This window comes from Tauraco erythrolophus, chromosome Z (genome assembly GCF_009769465.1).
Source record: "Tauraco erythrolophus isolate bTauEry1 chromosome Z, bTauEry1.pri, whole genome shotgun sequence".
Taxonomy (NCBI): domain Eukaryota; kingdom Metazoa; phylum Chordata; class Aves; order Musophagiformes; family Musophagidae; genus Tauraco; species Tauraco erythrolophus.
Genome location: NC_141496.1, coordinates 64442766 through 64468603, shown reverse-complemented (window position 1 = coordinate 64468603; position 25838 = coordinate 64442766). Strand labels below are relative to the sequence as shown.

Sequence of the window (25838 nt, the reverse complement as noted above, 5' to 3'; positions counted from 1 at the left end):
CATCATCCTTCTTGTCTTAGCATTAATGGTGGCTTGCCAACATCCACTATGCTTTAAAGCCTCGGAATGATGCTTTTTTTTCAGGAATAGCAAAGAAAAAACAGCTCTGAGAGAAAAAGGAATTTGCGTGTTTACAAGATTAAGAGGACCAACTTTGGAAGTTGTCACATCAGCCCGCATCTCTCAGCAAAGTCAGTCATTACATCCACAGGGATATAAGGCATCTTAGATCCCTCTGTACTACTTATTCATGAGCTGGCACTTTTGGAGTTTCACAGCTGTTCAAAGAGGCAGGAGAGACTGGAGGGAATTTAAACTTGGCTCCTAGAAACTCTGGCTTCACCTGAGGCTCTGCATGTCATAATGAAGTCAGGATCTCATGCCACTAAGTATGCTTCCTCCTGCAAAAAATAAACTCCCACTCTTTTTTTTTCCTCTCTTATTCTTTAGCTCCCTCATCAGAAACCATAAGTAAGATAAAGCAAACAAGCCACGCTTATCCTGGAACAAAAGTGACCATGCAGAAGGAAAGCCCATCTGAAGTTGAATCTGGTGAGAAAAATCAAGGGAAACATGGAATGCTTCTTCTCATACCTCAGCAGTAAAATGTAGATTAGATAAATGTCATCCCTGTGCTGAAAGGGACAGGAGACCTGATGACAAAGGATATGGAAAAGAACAAGGCACTTGGTGCCATTGTTGTTTTCTTTACTGGTAAAACCAGCCTTCAGGAATCTCAGGTGCCTGTGACTAGAGGGAAAGTCCAAGGCAAAGAAGGTTCACCCTAGGTGGAGAAGGATCAGGTTGAGGAACATTCAAACAGACCAAATGTGTACAAGTTCTATTAGGATACACCAAAAGGAACTACGGGAGCTTGCTACTGTCACTGTGAGGCCACTCTCAATTGTCTTTAAAAGGTTGTGGCAACTGGGGACTGGAAGAAAGCTAGTATCACTCGAATCTTCAAGAATGGCAACAAGGAGAATCTGAGGAACTACAAACTGGTCAGCCACACCTCTATTCCTGGGGAAGATGATGGAGCAAATTATCCTGCAAACCATTTCCAAACGTGTTAGGGATAAGCAGATGATGGGGAGTGGTCAGCATGGATTTACGATGAGAAAACCTTGGCTCACAATGTTCAGCAAACCAAGTCCTGCACCTGGGCAGGAATAGCTGCAGGCACCAGGATAGGCTGGGCACCAACTGGCCTACCAGTGCTGGGTGCTGGCCCAACAACAGAAAAGGATGTGGTGTCCTTGCGGTTATCAAGTTGACCTTGAGTCTGCAACACGCCCTTGTGGCAAACAAGGCTAATGGCCTCCTGGGCTGCATTAGGAGGTGCATTGCCAGCAGACTGAGGGAGGTGATTCTTCCCCACTCCTTAGCCCTGATGACATACATCTGGGCCCAGTGTCTAGCTCTGAGCTCCCCAGTTCAAAAGAGATGTGGACATACCGGAGAAAGTCCAGCAAAGGGCCACAAAGATGATGAACAATTACAGCATCTGTCATACAAGGAGAGGCTGAGAGAGCTGAGACTGTTCAGCCCAAAGAAAAGAAGGTTTGGGGGAGGTATAGTCAATATATACATACCTGATAGGAGGTTGTAAAATAGATGAAGCAGAATTTGTCTCCGTAGTGCCCCATGAAAGGACAAAAGGCAATGAACACAAATTGATATACAGGAAATCCCACTTAAACATAAGAAAAAGCTTCTCTACCATGAGAGTGGTTAAACACTAGAATAAGTGGCCTAGAATGGCTCTGGAGTCTTCATCTTTACAGATACTCAGAATCTGATCAGACTCAGTCTTAGGAAAACTGCTCTGTGTGATCCTGTTCTGAGCAAGGGGGTGGACCAGATGATCTCCAGAGGCATCTCTCAGCCTCAACTATCCTGCGATTCTGTGAAGTTTAGCCAGCAGGCAGACCTGTACAAGTGGTAAAACTCTCCACAGCACAGTAGGACAATGCAGCCCCCTCTACATCGATGTGCAACTCTGACAAACCAGAAACATACAGTGTTATCTAGCTGGCTGTCTATGGAATCACATGCGCCATCGTTTACTTTGGCTCAGCGTTCAGATCCTGAAGGCTCCACTTGCACTTCAAAGAAATTAAAAAAGCATATAGAAAGAAGACTGCTTGTGAAAGATTATAGCTGGCTTTGCTTCACAAGTTCTTCCACTGGCAACAAGTAGATCTGGCTTGTAACTCTAGTGCCACCATACAAACAAGCCTGCCCATAATTAAGATAAAATCCTTACGGAACCTAGTGGAATGCCACTGGCATTACCATCTCTCTCTTCCCATTATTTCCTCTAATTCCCTCAAACAGACTTATTTTGGCTTGAAGCTTTCCATGTTTGCACTTTGGCCAGAAGCAAAGCTTTTTGGATAGCTTCAGCAAAAGCTGTTACTTTTTAGCTCTCCGCTTTTGTGCAAGCTTCAATTACTTCCAAATAAAAATAGTTCCAGAAATGAGCTCTGACTGTGAAACATTTTCAAGAGCATAGAAGGGGAGTTTGTCTGATCTGTTAAAATGTAGTAAAAGCATAAAATATGCTGTATCTAATGATCAAATCTATTACAGTCCAAATTACCACATGTAATTCCATGTAAGAAATAAACATCTATAGATACGCAGCTGTATTAATAGCTAGACAGAGATAGGAGCTTTTTTTGCACAATGTATTACACATCTCTAAACTGCATCAATCCACTTGGAATATAAAATAAATCATGGATTTTTTCTGATTTTCCTCCATTTAAAATCAAAACACAAAGAGTAGTTTAAATAACAAGAGCGGGTATTTGTAACACCACAGTCACCCACAAACCATGACCTTGTTTTGATATAATTGATGAAAAAAAGTGTTTTTTCAATGGTGTTTCATTAATGGAAAAAATTGAACTTTCCTTACAAAAAGCCTAGCCCTTTTAAAAATAAAAACACAGGGTGAAAAAATCTGGAAAGAAACAACTAAAAGTCTTTTCCCCCTTCTAACCTGGAGGTCTTTACACAACCTTATCCTGCAGTTTATCAGCCACTGCCGAGACATACTTTTTCCACTGGTGGCCAGAAGACGGAAAACCACAATGCAGTGATCATTTAGTACCATTCCTGTAGCCTTTCTTTTTCTCCTCTTCTTCTACAGCTCATTCTAACCTGCCTTGTGTGAGCACTTTCCTGGAACCATTTTCCAGTAATTAACAACAGTACAATACTGGAGCAATGCTCAAAACTGAACACAAGACATTTGTTCATCTTCACTGCTTGCTGGCATAAAAATAAATCTTTCACATAATTATCTTTCACATAATTATCTGTCACATACAGCAATCTGGATCAGCAAAAGGCTAAATTAGCTTGCTGGAAAACAATAAAAGCCTGCACTTATATTTGTAATGTGCACTCATAAAACTTTAGAACTGTGTAGAAACTGATCTGTTTTCTGCATTATATCCTGTGATGTTACTTCTCATTTAGACAATTAATATGAAACAATTTTATTTTTTTTAAAAAAGAAACCCCCATGCAGTCAAACAAGGGGATAATGAGGAACTGTGCTGCTAAAAGTGGGAGGCCGACACTGTCCTTTGAGCAGAGCTATTTGGAAGAGCAAATGACAACAGAGGCCGGGCTGGTATCAAAGCCAAAGTGTAATTAGAGACTATTTTGAATCGATCTAGAGTCCCTAGAGGAGACAGGGAACCTGTCTGGAATCAAAAGTGTAATGGAAAAGTATGAGAAGAGCATGCCTGGTGCTTGAAGATCAAGCCATGGGCACATAAGCCACAGATCAAGTGTGTTCACACAACGCTCCAGGCAGTGCAGCAGCATAGCAGTGTTGGGTGAACCTTAACTCTGCTCTACTGGAAGAGGCAATCGGGACAAACAAGGGGGCAACTGGGAAAAGGAAAATAAGAGGAAGGAGGAAAGCAAGAATCCAGAAAGCCTGGGAAGGGTTTTAGAACTGTCAAGAAAGTTGAGAACAAGAGAGATTGGGAAGGACAGGGATCTGTCCTGCCCCTGCAGTGCTTCTGGGCTTTGGGACAGAGCTATGCACAATAATGACATCAAAGACAGTCTGGTGCAAAAGAGTGGGAAGAGAAGGAAATTGATGGGAGGAGAGACAATTTACATAAAAGCATCTCGAAGACATATGATTCGTCCAGTGCAGCTGCTGAGATGCAAGGTTTGGCTGCAAAGAGGGGAAGAGGCTCTCTTCTCTTAAAGGATCCTGCTTCTGGGACAGGACAGACTCAGAGTGACACTTGCATCCACATCTGTCCATTTGCATTGGGCTGCTCATCACTCCATTGTGACCCAGTTACTGGAGCCCCAACATCTGTGACTAGCCTCCTGACAGCACACTAGCTACCTGCAACTGATGCAACTGGCACTCAGGGCTGACATACGCACTGCTCAGGAACATCAGTCCAGCAGGGACAAGTGCAGTCAGAACATCAGCAGGGGAGCACAGTAAAGCCCTGGTCTTAGCTTACAGACAGGCATGATGAAAATCTACACATCCTTCTCTTGCTTCACTGTCTTTCATGACAGGGAGCTGCACACAGCAGTGATACTGCAGGAAGATAGCACATTACAATCTCCGTGCACGCCTGAACTGACATCAGCCACCTTTCCTTACCTCCGTGCCCTCATACACAGGACTCGATATCTTCAGCTTGTAAACACAACTCCCTGCTGCAAGTGAGGAGAGATTCTCACAGACATTGAATACCAATGCTTTTAGAGTGTTTAAGTAAATATTTTCCTTGACTTGTCTAGATCTTTCATTCTCACTAAAGCAGCAGCCACTGAGACCAGAAAACATCACAGGGATCTTGACACCAGTTTCAGTTCTCCCCCCTTCCCAAGGCCCATATGGTTCATGGTGGAGGGGATGTGATACTTTTCTGGGAATTAGCACCTGTCTTTTAAAACACTGATCTGATCCTCACTTCTTCCCTTCCCTGGAGCTAGAACAAAAGACGGGAGTCACGGCAAATCAATTCTGTTTACACCCTCCACCCTGCCTTAGTCTAAAGTGTGGGTGTTAACTGCGCTAAGTTGGATGTGCTGCTGGATGTGCCTACAGATTCCTGCTGGCTGCTAAGAGGCAGAAAATGGAGGTTTTCCCCAACTGTGCCCAATGCTCTGATCCAAAATAGTGGCAGACACAATTTCCTTGTAGTTGTGGAAGTGCAGAGAAAGAGATAAGGAGCTGCAGCAGGAAGAGAAAGGTGAAAGCATGCCTTACCTCTCTCCTTGCATTTATTGAGTCCCTTAGATTCACACAATTCCGCATATTATTCTTTTGGATACATTCTTGAAAGGTTTATTCAAGCACTGGCACAACCTCTGACTTGCAAACTTTCATCTCAGCTCGCTATTTCTCCTACCCTTCTGCCTTGGTCAGCCAGACCATAAACATGTATGTCTAAGAGCTGTTCCTTTTGTGTATGCACTGTAGCTGTTTCAATATCTTTGGCTATACATATAACAAGCCTTTCTTCAGTATTGAAAGGGCTCACAGTATATGCCTTGATTGCAGTATTTATTAGTTACAATCTCCTACACTGAAAAAGTTCTCCTACTAGGGTAGTACCATCACAAGGCAAATCTGTGTTCTGTGTCCACCATAGTAAAAGTACTGACCCTTCTTTAAACTGAGACAAGTATCTATAAAAAAGTTGTGGAAAGAATGTGTTCAGGTTGCAGGGCACCTCAATCACATACCAGCTCCAAATGCAAAGAAGAAGCTCTTGTCTGGGTACTTTTCCAGTAGGTCCTTCACCCTCCTGCCCATTCGCTCATTTCGCTTGTAGATGAGCTCCTGACGGAAGTAGCTGTCTATCTCTTGGGCAGTAATGCGTTCATGGGCTGGCAGTGTAGCATTAATGAAATTTGGAACCTAAGGTAGAAAAAAAATAAAGTCTTCATGAAAGGAACATTTATTTCACAGGCAGCCATCATGCATAGGCATTTTTCTCCGTCACTGAATGTGGCAATCGCTTTGTCCCTCAAGGCACATCCAGCAGGATAAAAACCCAAAGAAAGCTAAAAAATGACACAGCAAACTTCTGATAATGCATAGTGCTTCATTTTTCTCAACATATTTCATAAGCCAGCCAGCTGAATTTTTTTTAATGCAAAGTCAACAAATATTCTCAGTTTGTTACACTGTAGATCCCAAATCCTGACTGGTTGGCTGAAGAAAGTAAGTATTTGCCCCCAGCTATCTTTAGCTACATACCTCTTCCTTAAATTGCCATAGGTATGACATAACTATAATGATAATTACACTCTTCTAAGAGAGTTCGACTGGTATCAGAGCCCTCAGGCTGTCAAAGAATAACTGTGCAATTTGAACTTGTTAACAAAAACATCCTCAAACTTTCCAAAAGAAAGAGGGACAGATTTTGTCAGGAAAGAATTACCACCTCCAGTTCCCCTGTCCTCAAGGTATCTTTTAAAATACTGGCTTCCTCCCCTGGGGCTCCCAGGACAGCTGTGACTGCACACTACCCTGACCTCTTGCTACTGAAGAGAAATGTGGGTCTGGAGTTGCAGCCATGCTGGCTTCTTGACAAGTAGCTTTGGGCATTGCAGCTACAGGGACTGCGCTAAGGAAAGGGCCTGCAAACAGTGGGTTCTGGGGAGCAGTGTCACTACGCCAGGTCCTTTCCCTTGCAAGGCTGCAGCAGCTGAAGAGGCTCTAGAGCCACTCACAGACTATTACTGACGGTTCCTAAAGGATTCTTAGCCCTCAGTGGGTCATTTACTGGGCAAGCATTGGGTCAAATGCAATTTACAAAGAAGTTCCGCTTAAAAACAGAAGATGATAGTGTTGCAGACTACTACTACTCAGCTCTGCTATGAGGGAGAGTGCCCTGCAGTGGAGCCTCTCATGTAAAGTAAAGGGCAGTTCCTCCCTTGGAGATACATACGTCTCAGCAAGAGCTGTTCTTTCCAGGAACCTCAAAGCAACACCAGCTGTCTGCAGTCTGCAACAACTCAGTAGAAGACTGATGCAGCACCTGCATGCTCTTACAGTGCTGGCCTCCTTTGAGAAGCCCTTTGAAATCGATGAATGAAGTGCATTGTGTAAGAGCTAAGCAGTGTTAACGACCAGGTTGCCTGCACCTGCAGGCTGAACGGTGTGTTGGACAGGAAGGTAAAAAACACGCACGCAAAGCTCAGTGCTGGAGAAGCAAGGGTTAGTACGATGGTACTTCCAGCTCTGCAGCACTGCCACTGTACATATCAAAAGGCCACAGAAAAATGGTTATTCGGCAGGGAAAGCCCAGGTACCAACACCCACTTGTTCAGCACTGTGAGGCCAGAGCGTATGTTTTCATTGATGTGCGCGGATTGCCAGGCAGCATCTCACAAACAAGAATAGAGAGGCCTGACGCCTCAGTCTGAGGGTAGCTAATCTAACAGCGCAAACAGGCCAGATTGGTCCCTGCTGGGCATTTTCTTGTGGTTTAAAGATCAGAGCATTGCATTCCACCGTGCTGCTTAGGAAACCGACTCCATAAACCAAGTCTGTGAGGCCTCAGAAGGTTTCCTTTTCCTTAAGGTTCAGCCAAATCTATCTCTTCTTTGTTTCACTCCATTTCTCTCCTTTGGGCCTTGCCCACAGTACACGGTCATACTGATAGGGGACATTAAAAAGCTTGCAACTTGCCCAGCCTCACACAAGTGCCCAAGTGACAAGTGCGTTCCTCTGTCGCTATTTGCACAAAAGAGTGGCTGCTGCTCTCTGTTGGCGCTAAGCTCACTCATACCTAAGCTAGCGTCATTCCACAGAATCCTTAAGAAAACAGAGGATTAACTCATAGAGCTTTGACGTTAAAGCACACACGGCACTTGTCCAAAAGGGAAAGCCAGGTGCACCTTCACTGCTGGCGGGCAGCAAGACAGGGGTGAGGTGGTAGAGACTCCCGGAGGCGCAGGACAGTGGATGCACCAGGGAGCCAGTGACATGCCCTTGGCCCTCGCCTGCACATCGCCTGCCCAAGGAGATGAGCGCGAGCGAGACAGGGGTTAGCGCTACGGGGACATGTGCGTAGTACAAGGGCTGCAGTGGCAAGACTCACTTGAGAAGTGTCATGGTTGAAGATGATGGAGCTGAGGTCCCCACAGTTGTAATGCTTGATAAGGTCTTCTGTCGTATAGGGGATCTGGAAACTGCCTGCTCGGAGGCTCTCCTGCTGCAAGAGAGTCTGATTCAAAGCAAAGACCACCTGAGGGAGGGGGAGGAAAAGACAGAGTTCCTGGTGAGTTCTCGTCTCGCCCCTTGAGAAGGTCACAGACATACGGCCGCATGCTGAGGGCTCCCTGGAGCTGCTCCCACTTCGAGCATGCCAGTCCACATGTCGCCAACCTGCACCTCCTGCTGGTCTGTGGATGCTCATACCTTGGGCCCCATGGATCTGCTTACAGGGAACTGACTTGCCACACCTAACTCCAGGAGATTTTGCCCATGACATGATTAATACAGAAGGCACAAAGGGGAAGACTGAAATAGGGGCCATCTTGCTCTCCTAGAGGACAGTGTGCCTGACCACCACAGAGCCCTTGGGCCTGATGGGCTCCTATCCCACAGTTCCTCGGCCACATACCTAAATTAAGCATTGCTTCTCCTTGTTTGCCCTTTCCACCTCATCCACAAGGAACAGTAACGCTGTCATTTGCTGTCATTTCCTGCTTCGTGTCTCCTCCCCCCACACCCCCCATTTATTCCAGGCAAGATTGGCTCTCCGGAGCACGTGAGGGCAGGATGGCAGCTGCCAGGGGATGCAGGTGAAGCCTGAGGGCAGCGGCCCCGCAGCAGCCCAGCGCTCTCCCCGGACTGACTGCCTCTGCGGGCACAGGAGCCACTGCTGTCCACACACCCTCCTCCTGGGCGCCCACCTGGGAACGCAAACACTCCCGTTCCCTTCGCCTCAAGCTGGACCAGCGTGGCTGCCGCAGCTCCCACCCCTGGGGAGCCTCCCCCTTGAGCAGAAAGGGAGATCAGCAAAGGTCTCCTCCAGGTGCTGCTGCTCCCCACCTCCAGCTCAGCACGGCTCCCAGGGCAGTGCCCTCAAGTCCTGACCCAGAGAGCTGCTCCAGCTGCCTCCCGCCCTGGGCAACGCACACCGGTGAGGTGACCTTCGCTCAAAAGGCACAAGAGAGCAGTTTGGAGCAACACTTGGCAGGGGCCTCTGGAGCCAAACAGGCGAGGCAGCACCTCTGCAACTCTCCTTCACTGCTCCAGCTGCTGCAGCAGGCAGTCACCAGAAAGGCAGGGAGCCAGGAAGGACGCGGGGCAGAACCTCCCCGGGCTAAGCGCAGGCTCACCGTCAGTACAGACAAAAGTAAAACACAGCCATGCATCCTGAAGACAGCACTTACTCAAGCTACCGCTGGTCTGCACACCAAGACTAGGCAGCAGTAAGAAGCCCTCCTACTACCTATCGGCTTGCCGTTTTTACTTCTAAAGGAAGTAAGCTGAGAGATATTGCTGAGGTCTTGAAACACATTTCAAAAGCTACTCTCAGGAGGGTTGCTTTCCAAGCTCTGGTGGCTCTCCACAGCCTGATGAGGGCTTTGTATAAGTAACTCCTCCCGGATATTTGCCTCAAGTACGATCAAAAGCACTCTGGAACTGGAGATATTCACCAACACCACGAAACTCACACACGAGTAAAGCATACTTTTAATGTACGGAGTTTATGTCCACCAAATCTGGGATTACGGGACAGTAGAGTTGTGGGAACACATAGGTGTAATTTGGCCTCCCCCAGCACAATGACCTGTCTTCTACACAAAGGTGCAGGTTCCACCAAACTTGAAATCACACTGTCCCCACTACAGCCAGAGCTGTCCATCTGAATGCAAGCCACTGTATATTTAACCGAATATGAAAGCACATAACTTAGTACTAGTTCTGGAAGGGTGTTAAGGAATATCAACATTTAGTCTCACCTCCTATTTTTAAAAAGGGCAAGTATTCACTTTGTTGGTACAAACTGCACCTGATTAAAAGAATACATGCAGACAGATACTCAGGAAAGTTACATCAGACTAACCAGTGGCCATCTTGCAAAGGACCTCTGTTTAATGTGGAAGTAAATTAAACAAAAACTAATTGAAACCAGTTATGTCTGAACAAAAGTTTGCATGCAGGCTGGGATTTATCGGAGTCCCAAGCCACTGTTTTCCATTTGTTTGGCTTCACTTCCCACACAGAGAAGCCCTAATGGATGTTAATGACCAGACGAGATTCACTGAGAGAAAAGCCAAATCCATGCTGAAAATACAGGGTTTCTACAGCCAGGACTGCTAGGTCGTGCCAGGAAAATCTCATATGTACAATCTGTCCGGCCAAAAGCACTTCCATGGGAATGGCTTATTTTTTAAGCTATTTGACTATCATAGCAGCATCCGCTTGGACAATTTACCATTAAAGCAATATGTTCCTTTCTAGACTCTGCAGCCTCTGAAACGATGACCAGGTAGTCCCTGTCTATAGAGCAGGAATAAGACCTGTTGACGGTCTCCTGAGCTGGTCAGGTAGCTCTGCCTCAATGTAGAGTAAGCACATCAAACAGGCTTTGCAATCTTTACTGTTGGATTTTCATCCGAACACAGATCAGTGGAGGGTAACTGGCTTCTGTGGAGAAAGCACCAGCCTGCTGTGCAAGATGTGAGAACAAAGCAAATCTTCCTCTCTACGCTGTCTCCTGCAGCCTGCACTCCTGCTGTCACTTGCTCTGCATGCTACCCTCTGCTCCACGCACATCGCCTCTCTCCTTCCTTGCAGTGTGCTTCAGGTGAAACAGATTCAGTCTCTTTGACAAGCAGACATGGCCTGGACCATAGCAGCCCGGTCAAGCCACACAGGCAACTTCCTTCCTCATGCCCACCCACTGGCCATAAGAAACTAGCACACCGTAAACTGCAAACAGGTTAATAAATCTATCTCCAGACCACAGTTTAAAACCGCAATGACTACCTGCAGATATGGAAGATTACCGCACATATCTCACAGGAATAGAGGCAACTCACTCCCTGCCCCCGTTTATATATCTAACCTTACTGCTGGCATGACACAAAGCTGTCCTGGCGAGGTAGCTTTGGCAGCTCTCCAGTCTTTGTTAAGAGTACATCTTTCTGGTGTGGAGGTGGGAGAGTTTATACTAGTCATGTGAAGAAATTTCAGGATAGCAGCACCTGAAGGGCTTGCCTTCCCAGCTGGGGAAGAAAGAAAGACCTTTCACAATTAGGTGGTTCATGTTTCACATCAAGGAACAAAGAAAGTGTCCAAGCTCACTGCCCAAGACTCCTACACCCCATCCTGACCACGACTGCCGAAGGACAGAGCATCAAGGATGCTACCATGGACCCACCGCCCAGTCGGTGGGTTTGTGTGGCACTGCATGGGCTGTTTTCCTTTGGCATGAAGACTACAGAGGGCTATTCCCTGCCACATCAGACTTCCCTATGAGCAATACCTTTTCCTATTTGGATCTAGACCTGCATCCTATCATTGTACATAGCATCTCAAAGAGAAGTCACACAGGAGCTACCTGAAGCCCACCCAGAGAGGGAACTTTCACCCTGATGTTGTGAGGGGCAGAGCTGGTCTCAGCTCCTTTGATGACAGCAGCAGCAGCTCAAGTCCCTCTGCACCATTCTCAACCACAGCCCAAGCACCGGGAGAAAGAGAAATCAAGATATGACAAATGGGGAGAAATCAAAAGAGCACTAATGTCCTTAATGATTAGCCTTCCCTAATGAGTTATGGTAACTCATCAGGCTTTGCACAGCTGGAGGGCAGGAGATGCTGTTGCCAAAAACACTCTCCGCATCAGCTGGTCTGAACAGAGTGGTGGCATCTGCTGAAGGGGGATCATGGCACACCTACTGAACATCTAGACAGGATTACAATTTGGGAACAGTGTGTGTCTAGAGCCTCTAAAAGGAAGGTTATAGCTTCTCCACATTTCTGTATTGCTTGTACCTTCTTGGGGGAGTTGTAACTCCCTGGCAGAAAGAGAAGCAGTGTGGGGGGACTAAAGAGGGAGGAACTGTTTGCAGTACCAGGTGTTGCTTAAAGCTCTGCCCTGGTGAGAAGGTTATCTTCAGTAAATAGGAATGGATAAACACTGCCAGGATCTCAAGAGAGGGAAGATTCCTGAACCTGCTGTTCTTAAAGGATTTAATTTGCTGAGGTGAGTCTTGCTCAGAGGTTGATAACTCTTATCTGTCATTATTTCTCAAAGAAAACATTAGACTAGGTGCAAAGTGATACTTAAGGAAGACCACAGCCATCAAACTCCACAGATCGAATCCCAGGCTTGTTTACTAGATGTAAACAGAGCATGAGAAGCAGACCAGATCATGCAACTGCTATATTTGCTTGGCACAAATACTGCTTGCCTTTCTAGCTCGCCAATCAATCCTGCAGTCCTTTCATTTCTAGTAAGTACAAGGAGTTAAGAAGACAAGAGAAAAGAAGGAAAGGTTGAAGAGAAGTGTTCAGCTTTGCTTAGAAATCTAAATCAAGAATTTGTGCTGAGCTGAGCTCCTCCAACAGGTGCTACAGAAAGTATGCCTCTGTCTTCCAGGTATCTCTTGCATTGCACAGTTTTACCAATTCCAACATCTTTCCTGTGTTGGAATCCACAGAAATCACGCCACATTCATCCTCCTTGCAAAACTATTCTTCCTTAGTTCACACCTCCCCCCGCAGCAACTCCACCCTACTCTGCTCCATTAAATGTATTCATACTAGCATCAAAGCATCTCCTGAAAAGATGTAGTTGGAGAACAAAAGTAACAAGTTTATTAGAAAGGGATTTTTTTCCTCCCACCTCCCATTTCCACTGTGATCTCTCTGTCTTCCCCCAACTCTCTCTCTTTTTGTACTGTGGAAAAAATCGATTAAGCTCTCTGGTATACATATTGCTGCAAGCTTCATTCTCCTCCTGGAGATTTCTTCAGCTGTCAGGAGACACTTGTCCCCTTTGCTAGCATTGTTGGAGTGGCCTGCTACGCTAAGGGGGTGGGGAAAAGGGGGTTAGAGCCCGGCAGATGCCTTTTTTGTCAAAGACAAAAGACCTCCTGCCATCTTCTCCACTTTTCAGTACTTTCATCCACACTGGATCAAAGTGCTACTCTGCATATGAAAGGAACCTGGCATTATGTGCCTCAAATTAGCCTATCGCCATCCTGCTAGCCTCCAAGTCTTCCCAACAAAAGCACTCACATCTGTTCCATCATTTGCCTCATCTTCTGTTTTTTTTACTCTCTGCTCTCAGTTTTTGAGTGCCATTCAGCCCCTTGAATTATAGTCTGGGGGAGCATCTTCCTTGCTCTGGGATCGCTCAGCCGGACAATTTGCTTTTAATTGTCTTAAGGAATCATGGGCTGCTTTTGGGCCTTCCCAGCGACTAACTGCATCCATTACAGCTTCCATTCAGCCTCTTCAACCAATTCTTTCTCTCTTCCTCCTCCTTCTCAAAAACATGTTTCTCCCCTTGCTCTTCACCTGGAGGAGACTATTGCTTCCCTGGGCCAGCAAACACTACTGCCTCAAATCAAAGCGAGCCTCAAATCAAAGGCATTGTGATTATGAAAGTCAATAATCCTCCTTTGTCATGGTAATGGTCCAGCAGGGCAAATGCTGAGAAGAAAGTAGGATTCCTAGCTCCAAAGTGATGCAGCTCCTTAGATGCCTGGCGCCCACACCTCAGCTGCCTTTGAGGCAGAAAGTTGAGACTGGAATTCTCAGAGCCTGGAAACCTGAACCCACCTGCAATGGGGAGCCCTGCAAACAGCAGCCTGCACACAGAGGTAGAAGTCTGATTTTGGCAGGGGCTGAGGACACTAATAGGAGATTTAACTCACCATCTGCAGCCTTCAGAGGAACCTAAGTCACTTTCAGAGCTGTTGCATCAGATAAGATGCTCCCTGTGGCCCCTGCAACAAGTTTTTGTAAGGAGGAGAGGAAAAGGAAGCAACTTTCCAAACTTGGACCACGTTTGTGAGAAACATTGAATTCAGGCGACTAGAAGAGACAGGCTATCCAAGGAACTCATCCAGAGTACAAGAGATGAACAGTACAAAAAGTCACTGAAACAAAAGGAAACAGATTACCTATGAGCTACAAGTTTCTCATGGGCTTGGTTTTATTTATGGCTTTTGTTCTCAAAAGCCAGCATGGCAAGCAGAGGGAGCAACTCTTCTCCAGCACAATCATCTAAGGCACTTAGAGGACCCTGTTTGCCTCAAATCAGACACACAGATGCTGACAGTGTAATGACAGTGAAGAATTTGATCTTTGGTCTCCCAATTACAAACTCACCCTGGCATATCTGGTGCCAGATGCTTGCAGTGTGTCCTTCCAGAACCAAACAAAAAGACACTCTGAAGTTTTTGGTTATTATCTGAGATTTATATGGAAATACACAAGCCAACCCTTCTCCAACCAGGTGTTATAAAAACAAGGGACTTCCAACAATTTATCAGGCACTTTTGAAGCAGTGAATGAATTTATCATCCTCCTCTTGATGCAGGAGGATGGTAGATAAAGCCGAATCAGAGAAACACTGCTTACAGCACTGCTGGAAGAAGCGCAACTCATTTTCTTGTAACAGACTACATTAATACGCAGCCTTTTGTCTGAGTAATTTACAGTTATTTACAGGCTTTTATGTTTCCACTGACAGCAGGAGAAATAAACACCCTACTATGTGCTGAATGTGGGATAAGATCAGCAGTGGCATAGATTGCTCCCTTTTCACAGGTCAGCTTGCAGTTCACAGCTGGACACCTCCATGACCTTGCTGGGACTTGCTCCTGTCTTTCCATAGGGCTAATAGTGTAGCTATGAACCTGCTGCTGCACCTTGTCCCTCAGAGTTCTTCATCTAAGTGCTCACTGGGGTTCCTCCTTGTGCTGCAGGAATGCCTCAAGCTTTCATGAAGTTCATCCTTGTGCAGAAAATCTTTGCTCTGTGCTGGAAATGAACTGATGACGCAAGTTTGCATGTTACTAGAGAAGGATTAAACTTTTTTTTTTTAATTCCATCTTTGTTAAGAATTTCGTAAACATAAGTAAAGTTTGTTTTTAAAATCTTCACAGCTCAAACCTTCATCAGATACATTCTTACCCTATCAAACAGAACTAGGTACTAGCCCATTGTATAATCTTCAGTTTCTACAGTTCTGAACCAAAGTTCAAAGCAAAAACTGGACTTTCAACACATTACACTTAGTACTCCTGCCTGTCTCCTGCTCAGCATTTCTTCAGTTAGCAATGTCCAGCTTGTTTTGGATTAGCACTGCCACAGAGCTCCTAAACTCAGATCAAGATCAGACTTGGGAACAATTAACCAAATAGCAATCCAGATTTCCCTTAGGATATGCCCACTTTCCAGTTTACAGGACTATCTAACCAGTACGCTAGCAGTGAGGATTTCTTTCTTTTGTAAAATTTTTTATTTTACAAGACACTTAACACAGCCATCTGAAAATTGTATTGACAGAACAGCAGGGTTGCAAAGAGGAAAATCTGTAACTAGGGTTCCTTGGGCTGAGACTGGCTATACTTTTAAAATTCAACATCTGCAATTAATGTTTTGTTTATTTAGTTTGCTTTTTTTTAAAAAAAAAAAACGTTTACTAAAATAGGCATTGCTTTAGTCCACCTCTTCTTCCTCCTTTTGCACTGGATTCTGTTAAATTGAGTGGAAGCAAAACTGAAATACTGAGGTTAGCAAAGCAAACATTTTTTTTAAAAAAAAAAACCTTAAGATAACTTTACAGGAAAATTCCCATACAAAGAAACAATTTGACTTTCCAAACTGTAGAAATGATGTGAAAATGTAGAAATGACAAAGACGTCATGGTGTCTGTCACTGTAAGAAGTAAGCTAGTAACACAGTCAAAGCCCAGCCTATCTCCACAGCTTCAAGGACAACATTTAGCGGTACTTTTTGTCTTCCTAAAACACGATCACCGAAACTAAACAAACTCGGTACTGATGACCTGGGAGCTGTCCTCCAGTTTTCTTTCACTTGTAACCACAGATGCTCTTTGGAGTGCTGCTAGATGAAAGAAAAAGTCTTACGGGTCCCTTCTTGCTTGCATTGATTATTTTTTCACTTGTCCTCTACCACAGGCCACGCATAGCTTAGGACTAAAATTGACAGTAGTTTAGAAGACTGATAGAAGTAGCATGTCTTAGAAATGCAGAATACTGAAGTTTGAAACAACTATCACCAGTGCTTGTGCACCTTTTTAGTGGAATGGAATAATTCAGAAAAGAAAATTCATTGACTTGAGTGCTTCCCTCTCTTTCTGTAAAATTGATGTATATTACTTGCATAATGAATATAAACATGACCAAATCAAGACTATAAAGTGAATAGAGTAAACAATCCAGCCTCACAATGTGATGAACAAGCTCAGTTATGGTATGCCTTCTGGTAACCATGCAACGAGATACTTCAGATTTTCTTGAAGTTCTGCCAGCTAGTAAGGCATGTTCTGTACAAAACACTCAGCATTGATAGCACTCAATAGAACAATTAGGCCAGGACTCTGGCTGCTGTTCCAAAGAACAACAACTTTGAACCGGTGTTTACATCAAATCAACTCGGAGCATCTTTAAGAGAAGCTTCTGGTTTCCAAATGGAGCACCGTAGAGCAGGATGACCTTTTCAAGGTACAGGGGTGAAAGGGAGAGTTTATGTTAATGGCAGACTTGCCAGAGAAACTTCAAACAAGAACTGCTGAAATGGTCCCTAGCTGGTTTCTGGCAGATCATAAGTTGGAAGTTCTCTGTGCAAAAGCTTTCCAAGAGGAATAGCTGACAAAATTTTCACATAGTGGAACACAGGCCTAAAGCTGTGCTCTTCAGCTTTTCTTTTCTGAGCTCAACCACATAGAAAATTAGTGTATCTCAAGGTAGGATGAGAATTTAAAGCCACCAGCTGTGCTCTGTGAACCCCTTGAGAGGATGTTCTTGGAATGAGGCAGCTGGCTCCACTGCCAAACGGCACCTCCCCTCACCTCTCTGGCTATCCACATTAGGACACGACCAGCAGTTCCACTTTAGCCAACACACCAAGCTGCCTTTGTGGAAAAATCTGAAATACTCTGATTTTCAGACCCATGAAAACCCACCTGCTGCCAATGCAATCAGGGAACTGATGGGCGTTTGACACTTCTGAAAGATACACTGTTTATTATTTTAAAGTATCTTGGGTTTTTGTTTTGTTTTTCTCTTACAATTTTGTTCGTTAAAGGGATTGCTGCATACCAACAAGGACCCCTCAGGAATTTTAAGTGACTGTCTAAGTTCAACTGATTTGCAAGAAATCTCACAGATCAGGTAAGCTATTGCTCTGAAAGTACGTAAGATTTTAATCTGTGGGTTTCCGTACCAGTTCCAATGCATCTAAAGCCAGAAGAAAGGACTCTTATTTCCTCTGCTAACCCCAAGACTTATCCACTGTACAGCAGGTCTTTATTATTTTCCTTCCTTTCCTGACTACATTTTAAGAAAAGATGTTAAACCACCAAAAAGGAACTGCAGTCTATCAAAATATGAATTCAGAAGGTTGTTACCTCAAATTGGATGGCTGTAGTTTTGTAATGCATCTACCAACACTGCCACTTGGAATGGATTGGAACAAAAAGCATCACAGGAAAATTACCTGAAGATTTTGTCAGGCAAGAAAGCCATGGAGTATCTCTGCACTCATACCCTTCAGACTAACTGAAGAGATTTCCTAATCACCTCAGTGCACAGGGTAGACAGCAGTCCCACCAATGAGCTAATGGGGTCCTCTTTAGTGCTTTTGAGCCCTAGATAGTCAAATCATTTTGTTAAAAGCCAGGGCAGGTCACCTTCCCCACAGCAGTTCCAGCACATGGTCACACACACTTATTGTCAGGGTAAGAATCCTGGATAAACATTTGCTCAAGGACCTCCTGAGAAAAGTGGAGGTATCTGCCAAGAGCTCATCATTTTCATGAAGTCACCAGGATTACAAACTTCTGACTGTTAAGATTAAAATAGCCTAAGATAAGCAGGAAGGCTCCGGGGTGTGATAAAATGTGGTGGTAAGACAAGAACAAAGTGCGGCAAGATTTATCTCATGGGCATGTTATAATTTGGCCTTGGAAGGGGACACCTGGGTAGCTTTCCTGGGCCAGGGAGGGCAATGCTTTTTCAGAAGTTATGTGGAAAAGCTGGAATGTAATTGGTAGCAACTCAATCAGTAACTCCATGCATGGAAAAATGCAAGAATATTATGGCTTAATGTATGTAACTTTCAGCACCAAAGCAAAAAGTTCTGGTGCACACAGAATTGTGCAAAAGATTTTAAAGGCATAATGAGATGTGAATCATCATTCTCCAAATTCAGTTTTGGAAATAACAGACAAACGATACTGTAAAACAGCAGTTGCTTGGTGAATATCTGCTAAAGCTGTGACAGAAACAAAACAATAAGCAGGTAATCAGGTCAACAAAATTCAAGTGGCTGAACTGTTCATCCTTCTCAAACTGGGTAAATTCAGACAAGATGTACTTTTAGACTAATGAGATCTTTCCTAGGGACTCCTAAGTGATTTAATTCCACTTTTTTTGGACAACGAACCCTCAAGCACAGAAATGAGGCTTGCACTTCAAAAAGTCTAGTCTGAAAACTTAGGTTTGAATGAGAACACACTATACACAAAGTCTTGGGTTAAGCTTCATTACTACTATCCACCCAAAATACCTGCAGAAGGATGCCTCTCTCCTGCATCAGTACACATTTACACATTGTTACTAATGTGCATCTTCTCTATGTCAGGCAACATCTACGGAAACTCTTTATGCTCATGTCTCTTCAGTTAAAATCTGAGATGCAGGTCCACAAGCCATGTGTCTATGCAGTGTTGTGACACTGGATTAAGGATAAAAGAGTTCAGAGATTACCTCACTCTGGATTGTGACACAGACTAGATCATAAAAAGAAGCTACCCATCCCTTCAAATACAGCATGCATCCCTCCCATAAAGCTCCTACAAGGTTTTTTCAAATATTCATACACATGAAATGATTAAAACACTACCTTCAAATTCATATACCAGGAAATTAAAGTTGGCATTGAGAAACTTGTGTCAAAATCCAACAGAGAGAAGCGATCTCTTTTATTCATGAACTCCTACAAATTCCTCATTTTATCATCTTGGGGAAAATGCTGCCCTGTTGGTATTTCTGATGAGCCTTGATCTTTAATCTTTCTAACTGGAAATGATTCTTAAGATGAAGTTGCCTCCTTAGAACAGGACATCTGGTATTTGCTACCCTGCGATGCGTGATCCTCAGTTTGCCAGTCGTTAACAGTGAGGGACCCCACTGGACCAGCACGTGTTGGAGCTCAAGGGCAGCTCAACCCAGCCTTTCTCGAGGACTACACACACCAGTATGCCACCAAAAACAATGCATCCTGACCTTGGTGTGTTTTTTCCACCACAACCTATCAGGATTCTGTTTCCAAATTGGTGCTTATTTGTCCTTCAAAGCAACTCTAGCTCCAGACCTCTCCCTCCTTTCTAGTAGCTTTTCCCAGGGGCATCAGCGTGCTTTTTCACTCAAGCTCATCTTTGGGTTTTTTTTTGTTTTTTTTTTTGTCTCCTTACACATGAGCAGGACAGGGAACTCACTGAAAACAAAGAAATGTCAACATTACCTCTTCCCTTATTTTCCAGATGCAGCAGTATTTCAGCTTAGAAGAAAAGCCCACAAGAGTCCTCCTGGTGTAGGAATCTTCCTAGACATTGCCCTAAAACACTCATCCAATACCACTTATCAATCAATACAAGACCTGAGTTGCTCTCAATGAAGCCAGTTTTCCAGGCTCTGCACTGTTCATGATTAAATACAACTACACATAAACCTATCAGGACAACATAGATATCCTATTCGGAACATGTCATACTTACTATGTTGTTAAACACACTTGGTGTTGAAAAATAAATTCACATCAAACAAACATTTTGTTAGGGAAGCTTACATAGAACATGTTTATGACAGGTAAAACAAATGAAATTACCATTCCTTAGAAAAGCATTTCAAACTCTTGTATAAATCCTAAGAAACCCAAAACGGGGTCTAACTTCCAGAACTTGCTGAGGAATTTGGAATTAATGCAAAAAGGAAATTTAAGTTTCCCAAGAGGTTTCAGAAGCACCAGGAAGTATTGCACATCAACACTGCTGTGATCTCTCTGAGCCCAGTGGAGATCTATAAACTACTGTGGGTATGCATGTGAATTCCAAGGACAGAGGACATTAAAGGCTTTGTCGTGTGCATGCACACTACTGTCCAAAAAATTCAGTCCTAACCAGCTAGTCTTGCAGCTGAGCAGTGTAAATTAAGGTAACACTCTTGCTAGCCCCTCACTTCATTGTTTCTACTCTCCTTCCTGCACTCAGAAATAGGACTTCATACTAGACGAGCACATTGAGCTGGTTCTGATATACTGGCTGCACAAACCTGAGCTCTGTATGAATTCCCTTCCTTTACCATTTCAAGCTCCCTCTTCCAGACTTAGTCTTCTCCTTCTGCTTGTTTGTGTGTGACCTGCTGGCTTTCAACTTGACTGTGTGACTATACAAATAATCCCCAGAGTCAGTGAAAGTGCCCTTGGTGGGCTGGAGACTTGACAAGCTCAGACAAAACTCACTTAATTCCTGTTTTTTTGCTGCTCTTGAAGATGAAGAGGAGAAGGGTAGGGTCCAGTCCTGATGGTCACATGCTCAGTGCTCGACCTCATGTGCTAACTGCCATCACATCTGCTTTTTATAATCAGGCTGCCTGTAAGTCTCAGACCCAATGGCAATAGGTGTCAATGTTTCAGTACCAAATTCGGGTTGCAATGGTGATGTATCAGATTCTTTTAACATGACAGTATTGATGCTGTGCCAAGTGGCAAGAGGCATTGAGGGAGGAAGTGCTTCCGCACCCATCCATGGTGAGAGTGAGATCCTAGGAAGACAACTCACTCCCTTGGTATGTCCTCTCCTTAGCATCAAAGCTTAGTACCAAACCCAGAACCTCAATCTTTTGCAGCCACTACTGCAAACCCCTTGTACAATCCCTTCCAAGAGACCTTTCAGATGAAACAGACCACACTGCTACCAGACAAGTGTCCTGCTTGTCTAATGTACACACCACGAAAGTGTGAGTTTACAGACATAAAAATAGCAGCACCACTGGTTAAGAAGTGCAAACCTGAGTCATATACCAGGCTCACAGCTAGCATGTCCAATAGCATACACATTCCTAAGCATTTCAAACCGAGTAAAACAAAACTTAAAGGCTGTACACCCTGGCAGATAACTCCCTCATTCCCTATCCTTGGCAACAGAAGCCATCCCAGCTCTGGAACATGGTACTTCTCCCAGGTGTTGTTTTTGCAAGAAAGATTAACAAATAAATGTCAATCCAAATCATGATAATTCCCTTCTGTCTGCTAGGGATACCCAGTCTCTGCTGGGACTGTATCACCCCTCTGCAGACGCCCTTAAAAAACATTACTTGCACCTTTATTTTGCATCCAGGAAGGAACATAGAGACAATTTTACTTATGGTCCAGTTAATCCAGCCCCATGTTTTCACTTTACTCAGCAATCACATAATTCTGCTCCAGAGGCTGTCAAAGTTTTGTCAGCACAATCTTTTCTTGAGTGACCTCATGATACTCAAAAGCCACTGGGCCAACCTTCAGTACATCATGTCAAGGATGTATTTGGTGCAGCTCAGTGTTTATTTGAACTGTGGTCAGACAGACCAGTCATCCAAGGACATCAGATGACGGTCCATGAAATGCCTGCACATTTTAAAAGCCATCATCAAAAAAGACTCAAGCAATCAAGAAATAAAAATAATTAACACTTTAAGCCTAGTATAATTTTTCTCTGCTGATAGAATCATTGCAACAGCACTGCACAAGATGGCCTGCAACTCTCCACTACCAGCTAATTCAATTTCAATTTAAAATAGTTGAAAAACAGTTTGATATAAGTGCTGCTATGTTTGACCTTTTGTTACATTTCAAAATTGTTTTAATTCAAACCGTCTGCTTAACAATTTCCAAGGACATGCTTTTATTTTATTAGAGGCTGCTAACACATTTGTCTAGTCCAGTTTTCTTGGATTTCACGTATTCTCCACGAATGTTCTAAAAGGCTGGCTGGCAGCTCACAGTATTCTGTGCTGGTTCCTTTAGAAGCATTGGCTGCGTGTCATCTGGTCCTGCTGGTTTTGAAATAAGTAGTTTTACTACGTATCTTCTTATGCTCCCCTGATCAATAACTTGCTGGCTAAACCAACATCCGTCCTATTCTTTTTGTGATGGACCATAACAGCACTGTTTTTTAACTAAAATATTTGCTTACTTCAGCCTCTACTCCATCCTCAGATATTCCAAAGCTGTTCTTTCAAGACTGTCTGTCTTTTTATTTTCCTTTCCTACTTCCACAGCTTTTGCTCCCCTGCTGCAAAATGGTGTAATGAATATTTCTGCATCACAAGGGATTCTGCACCACTGCAAACCTGCTGGTTCTCAAAAAATCTGCCCATGAGAAAATCAATTTAAAAACACTTCTTGCTTCTACCTACTCCATTTTTCTATCACACTCATTAGACTGTATGGCTTTATCTACCCTAGAGGCAAATGCTTTTTTTAACAAGTCAAGTAAAAAGTGCTGGATTTAAATGAGCACAGTCTGTACAGTCAACTTGCTTCATTTGGAAGGGAACATAAGCAACATAGTATCAGCTTCAGCAATTACTGTTGTGGTTAAACCCAGAAAGTCCTCTGAATCTTCTCTATGGTTTGAGTGGCAGCTAGACGTTTACCAGCTACTCAAGGCAGGTGGGAAGGGGCAATAGAAAGGAAGTCCCATGCCTGCTTCTGTAAAGTTTTTTCACAGTCTTTTAAATTCCTAACTGCTGACAAAGCAAATACTTCTGCCTTTGTCATGAGGGCCTTCATCCTCAGTCCTGTTCTCTTTAAAAATGAAGCGTCTTTCAAAGGTGTTGGCAAGCACTGCAGCTAACACACAAATCAGGCTTTTGCAGAAAGAACACACTCTAGAGAGGGAAAAAAAACAAACAGCCCATATGTTACCATTACATTCCCCTTGCACAAAGAGAGACTGGATGGATACACCAAGTCTGCTGAAACAGCTCACCACCAGCTACCTGAAACTTGGACCATGGGCTGGCTGCTAGCACTAACGCTTCGGACTGGAAAGGTCCTCCTCCTCTGCAGATGTCAAATATCATTATTTCAGACGCAATGCTGCAGTTGTTTAAGACAGAGCTCCCAAAACAGTTGCTGCTCCTCTTTTCATATAGCAACACATCAAACACGGACTTTAGCTAAAGCTCACGTACCACCCTGCGCTACCAGCCACGGCTGTACCACAGCTTGGGGAGTGCATAGTCACACACAGCTTGTGACCTGTGCAGCACTGCGAAAAGTCAGATACCATGATCCAAACACTCTGTCCAGGATCACTGCGCAAACTAGTACAGCTGAGTGCACTAAAGCATCGTAATCTTTTCATGTTTTGTTTTATTCTTGATATGTTCTAATACTATTAAATCAGTATATCCTATCCAGTAAAAGCTTATGAGATTTACTACATTAATGGAATGAACATGTAACTACAATTCATTTGCACTGTTTCTGACAAATTTGGGTCTTGAGTCTGTCACATCTTCAGTCATAACGCTGCTCATTTCTTGAGCTTCCAAATCAAGAGGACATTGAAATTAAACGACTTTGTGAATATGAAAACAGGCACCGGTGGTGCTCACCTTCCCCTGAATCACGAAAGTCACAGAATTATGGAAGAGAAAAGCAGACAGGAAAGGATTCTGTGCCATACCATTTACACAGACCACAAATTCTCCCCAAAATTGCTTGCAACTTTCAAATATATTCAGAAGCCTCTTTCAGTGTAGATGATAAAACTCATATTGCCTTCCTTTGTTCTGACTTTCAGAGCAACCACAGGTAGACAGTTCTAGTCTTTCCCTACTGCCTTACATAACCAATGACTTGAAAGCCCAGAATAAATTTGCATACAACAGCTGGATCTTGTAATGACCGCTAAGATAGCAAGCAAACAGGTGCTCTGGGAAATGCTGGGAAGAAGGAAATCAAAGCTATTAGAGTTTCAGAATAAGCCCAGGAAGTCATATCCAAGCATACCCAGCCAGCTTGCTGGAAGTCATAGTGAGGTTTTTCAAAACTAGTTCTCCTATGCCTCTTTCAGCCCAACACAAATTATTGGGAGTCAGTACCTCTACACAAAATTTACCTTTTACAAACAAATATAATGGGATAACAATTTAAAAATAAGTCATTCTGGAGCTATCAAACAGATCTTCAGCTAAGTCAAAGTCCTTCTAGGTCTCCAGTTCTCATAAAAATGAGATTACAGTCATACACTGCAATTCAAAACAGAGAGATCTTTCCATAACGTAGAAAATTCTAATGGAAAGAGAAACCCTTTCCCACCCACTTTTACATGTAACATTAAAAGCCATAGCTGAGAAAACATGATTCCTTGGCTTGGGGCTATGAACAATCCGGTGAGGAGAGAGAAAGCATCAGCTACCAGGACTGTGCTGAAGAACCATTGAAGCTGCAGAACTCCAGTACATGGCTTGTCTTCTCCAATTCAGGCTCCTTCCTGTTTTATCTCCTGTAAGGACAATGCTACATCCTAACACAAAGCGTGAGCTGTAGGTGTAAGAGGTCCAAATTTCCCTCGACCCGAGTTACACCAAGCCCATGTTTTCAAAAAGCCAAGAAAAAACCCACTGAGGATCACTGGAAGATGTTTGTTTGCATCTGCCTTTGCCTACCCTGCTGTCTCTGCTGTAAGCATAATCCATGGAAAAGGTATTCAGCAAAGCATTTGGAAAGCAAGCGACAACCTTGACCTCTGCCCTAGGCCAAAAAGCATGCTGACGCTTTTCCTTTGCATCCTTGTTACATAGCAACACACCTAAGAGCTAAGCCAAATGAACAAGAAGCAAAGAATATTCTCACCCTCAGAAATCTGAGCAGATCATTGCACTTTCTTACAAGCTGGAAAAATCACTTGTTCACAGCTCCTTCTGCAGTGACACTGATGATGGGGCTGTCACTACACAGGCAAAGTAACTGTGAGGAGATTCAGACCTAACATCCCCTTACGAACTCTGTTACTGAAAAGAAAAAGGGTGCTTTAAATAGCTCCTCCAAAATCCAGTACTACACAGATTTTGTTCTATCCCAGACAGCCTAACGAGCAAAGATTTTCAGCTGCAGACAGAGGATGTAAGAATCCAAATCCCATTGAGACTAATAGGACTTATTCTTCTAATCCACTTAGCACCTTCCTAAATCTGCTTCAGCCAACATATATTTACTTATCTGGCAAACATCACGTTCAGGAGCAAAGGGCATGTTCTGCCTTCACACTGGAAGAAGCCTATAGGAAAACAAATAGGAATTTCAGAACACTTTCAAGTTACTTCTCAGGTGACTTCTGCCCTGATTTGCCAGCTGTTCAGCACACGTTGTCGAATGCTCTTCTCTTCAGCTTTGCATTTGTTACAGCACCAGCAATCACTTGGCATCACTCCCTGCACAAACCCACCAACATGACCCATAGGATTGAAAAGTACCATGACCCAGCATCACTCATTTAACCATGGACGACAAAGCACTCAGGAACATTAGGTTCAGGCCATATAGGATTATCTGT

At 43.9% G+C, this 25838-nt stretch overlaps 1 protein-coding gene across 1 annotated transcript in view; it reads right to left on the bottom strand.

Moving 5' to 3' along the window:
* The window catches only part of TRABD2A (TraB domain containing 2A), an 87734-nt gene that overhangs the window by 25601 nt on the left and 36295 nt on the right, over positions 1-25838 (bottom strand). Inside the window, exons 3-4 of the mRNA XM_086629891.1 lie at positions 8115-8261; positions 5749-5923 (exon numbers count right to left, since the gene is read on the bottom strand). Coding sequence (XP_086486017.1) covers positions 5749-5923; positions 8115-8261 — 322 coding nt within the window. The remainder of the gene's footprint in view (positions 1-5748; positions 5924-8114; positions 8262-25838) is intronic.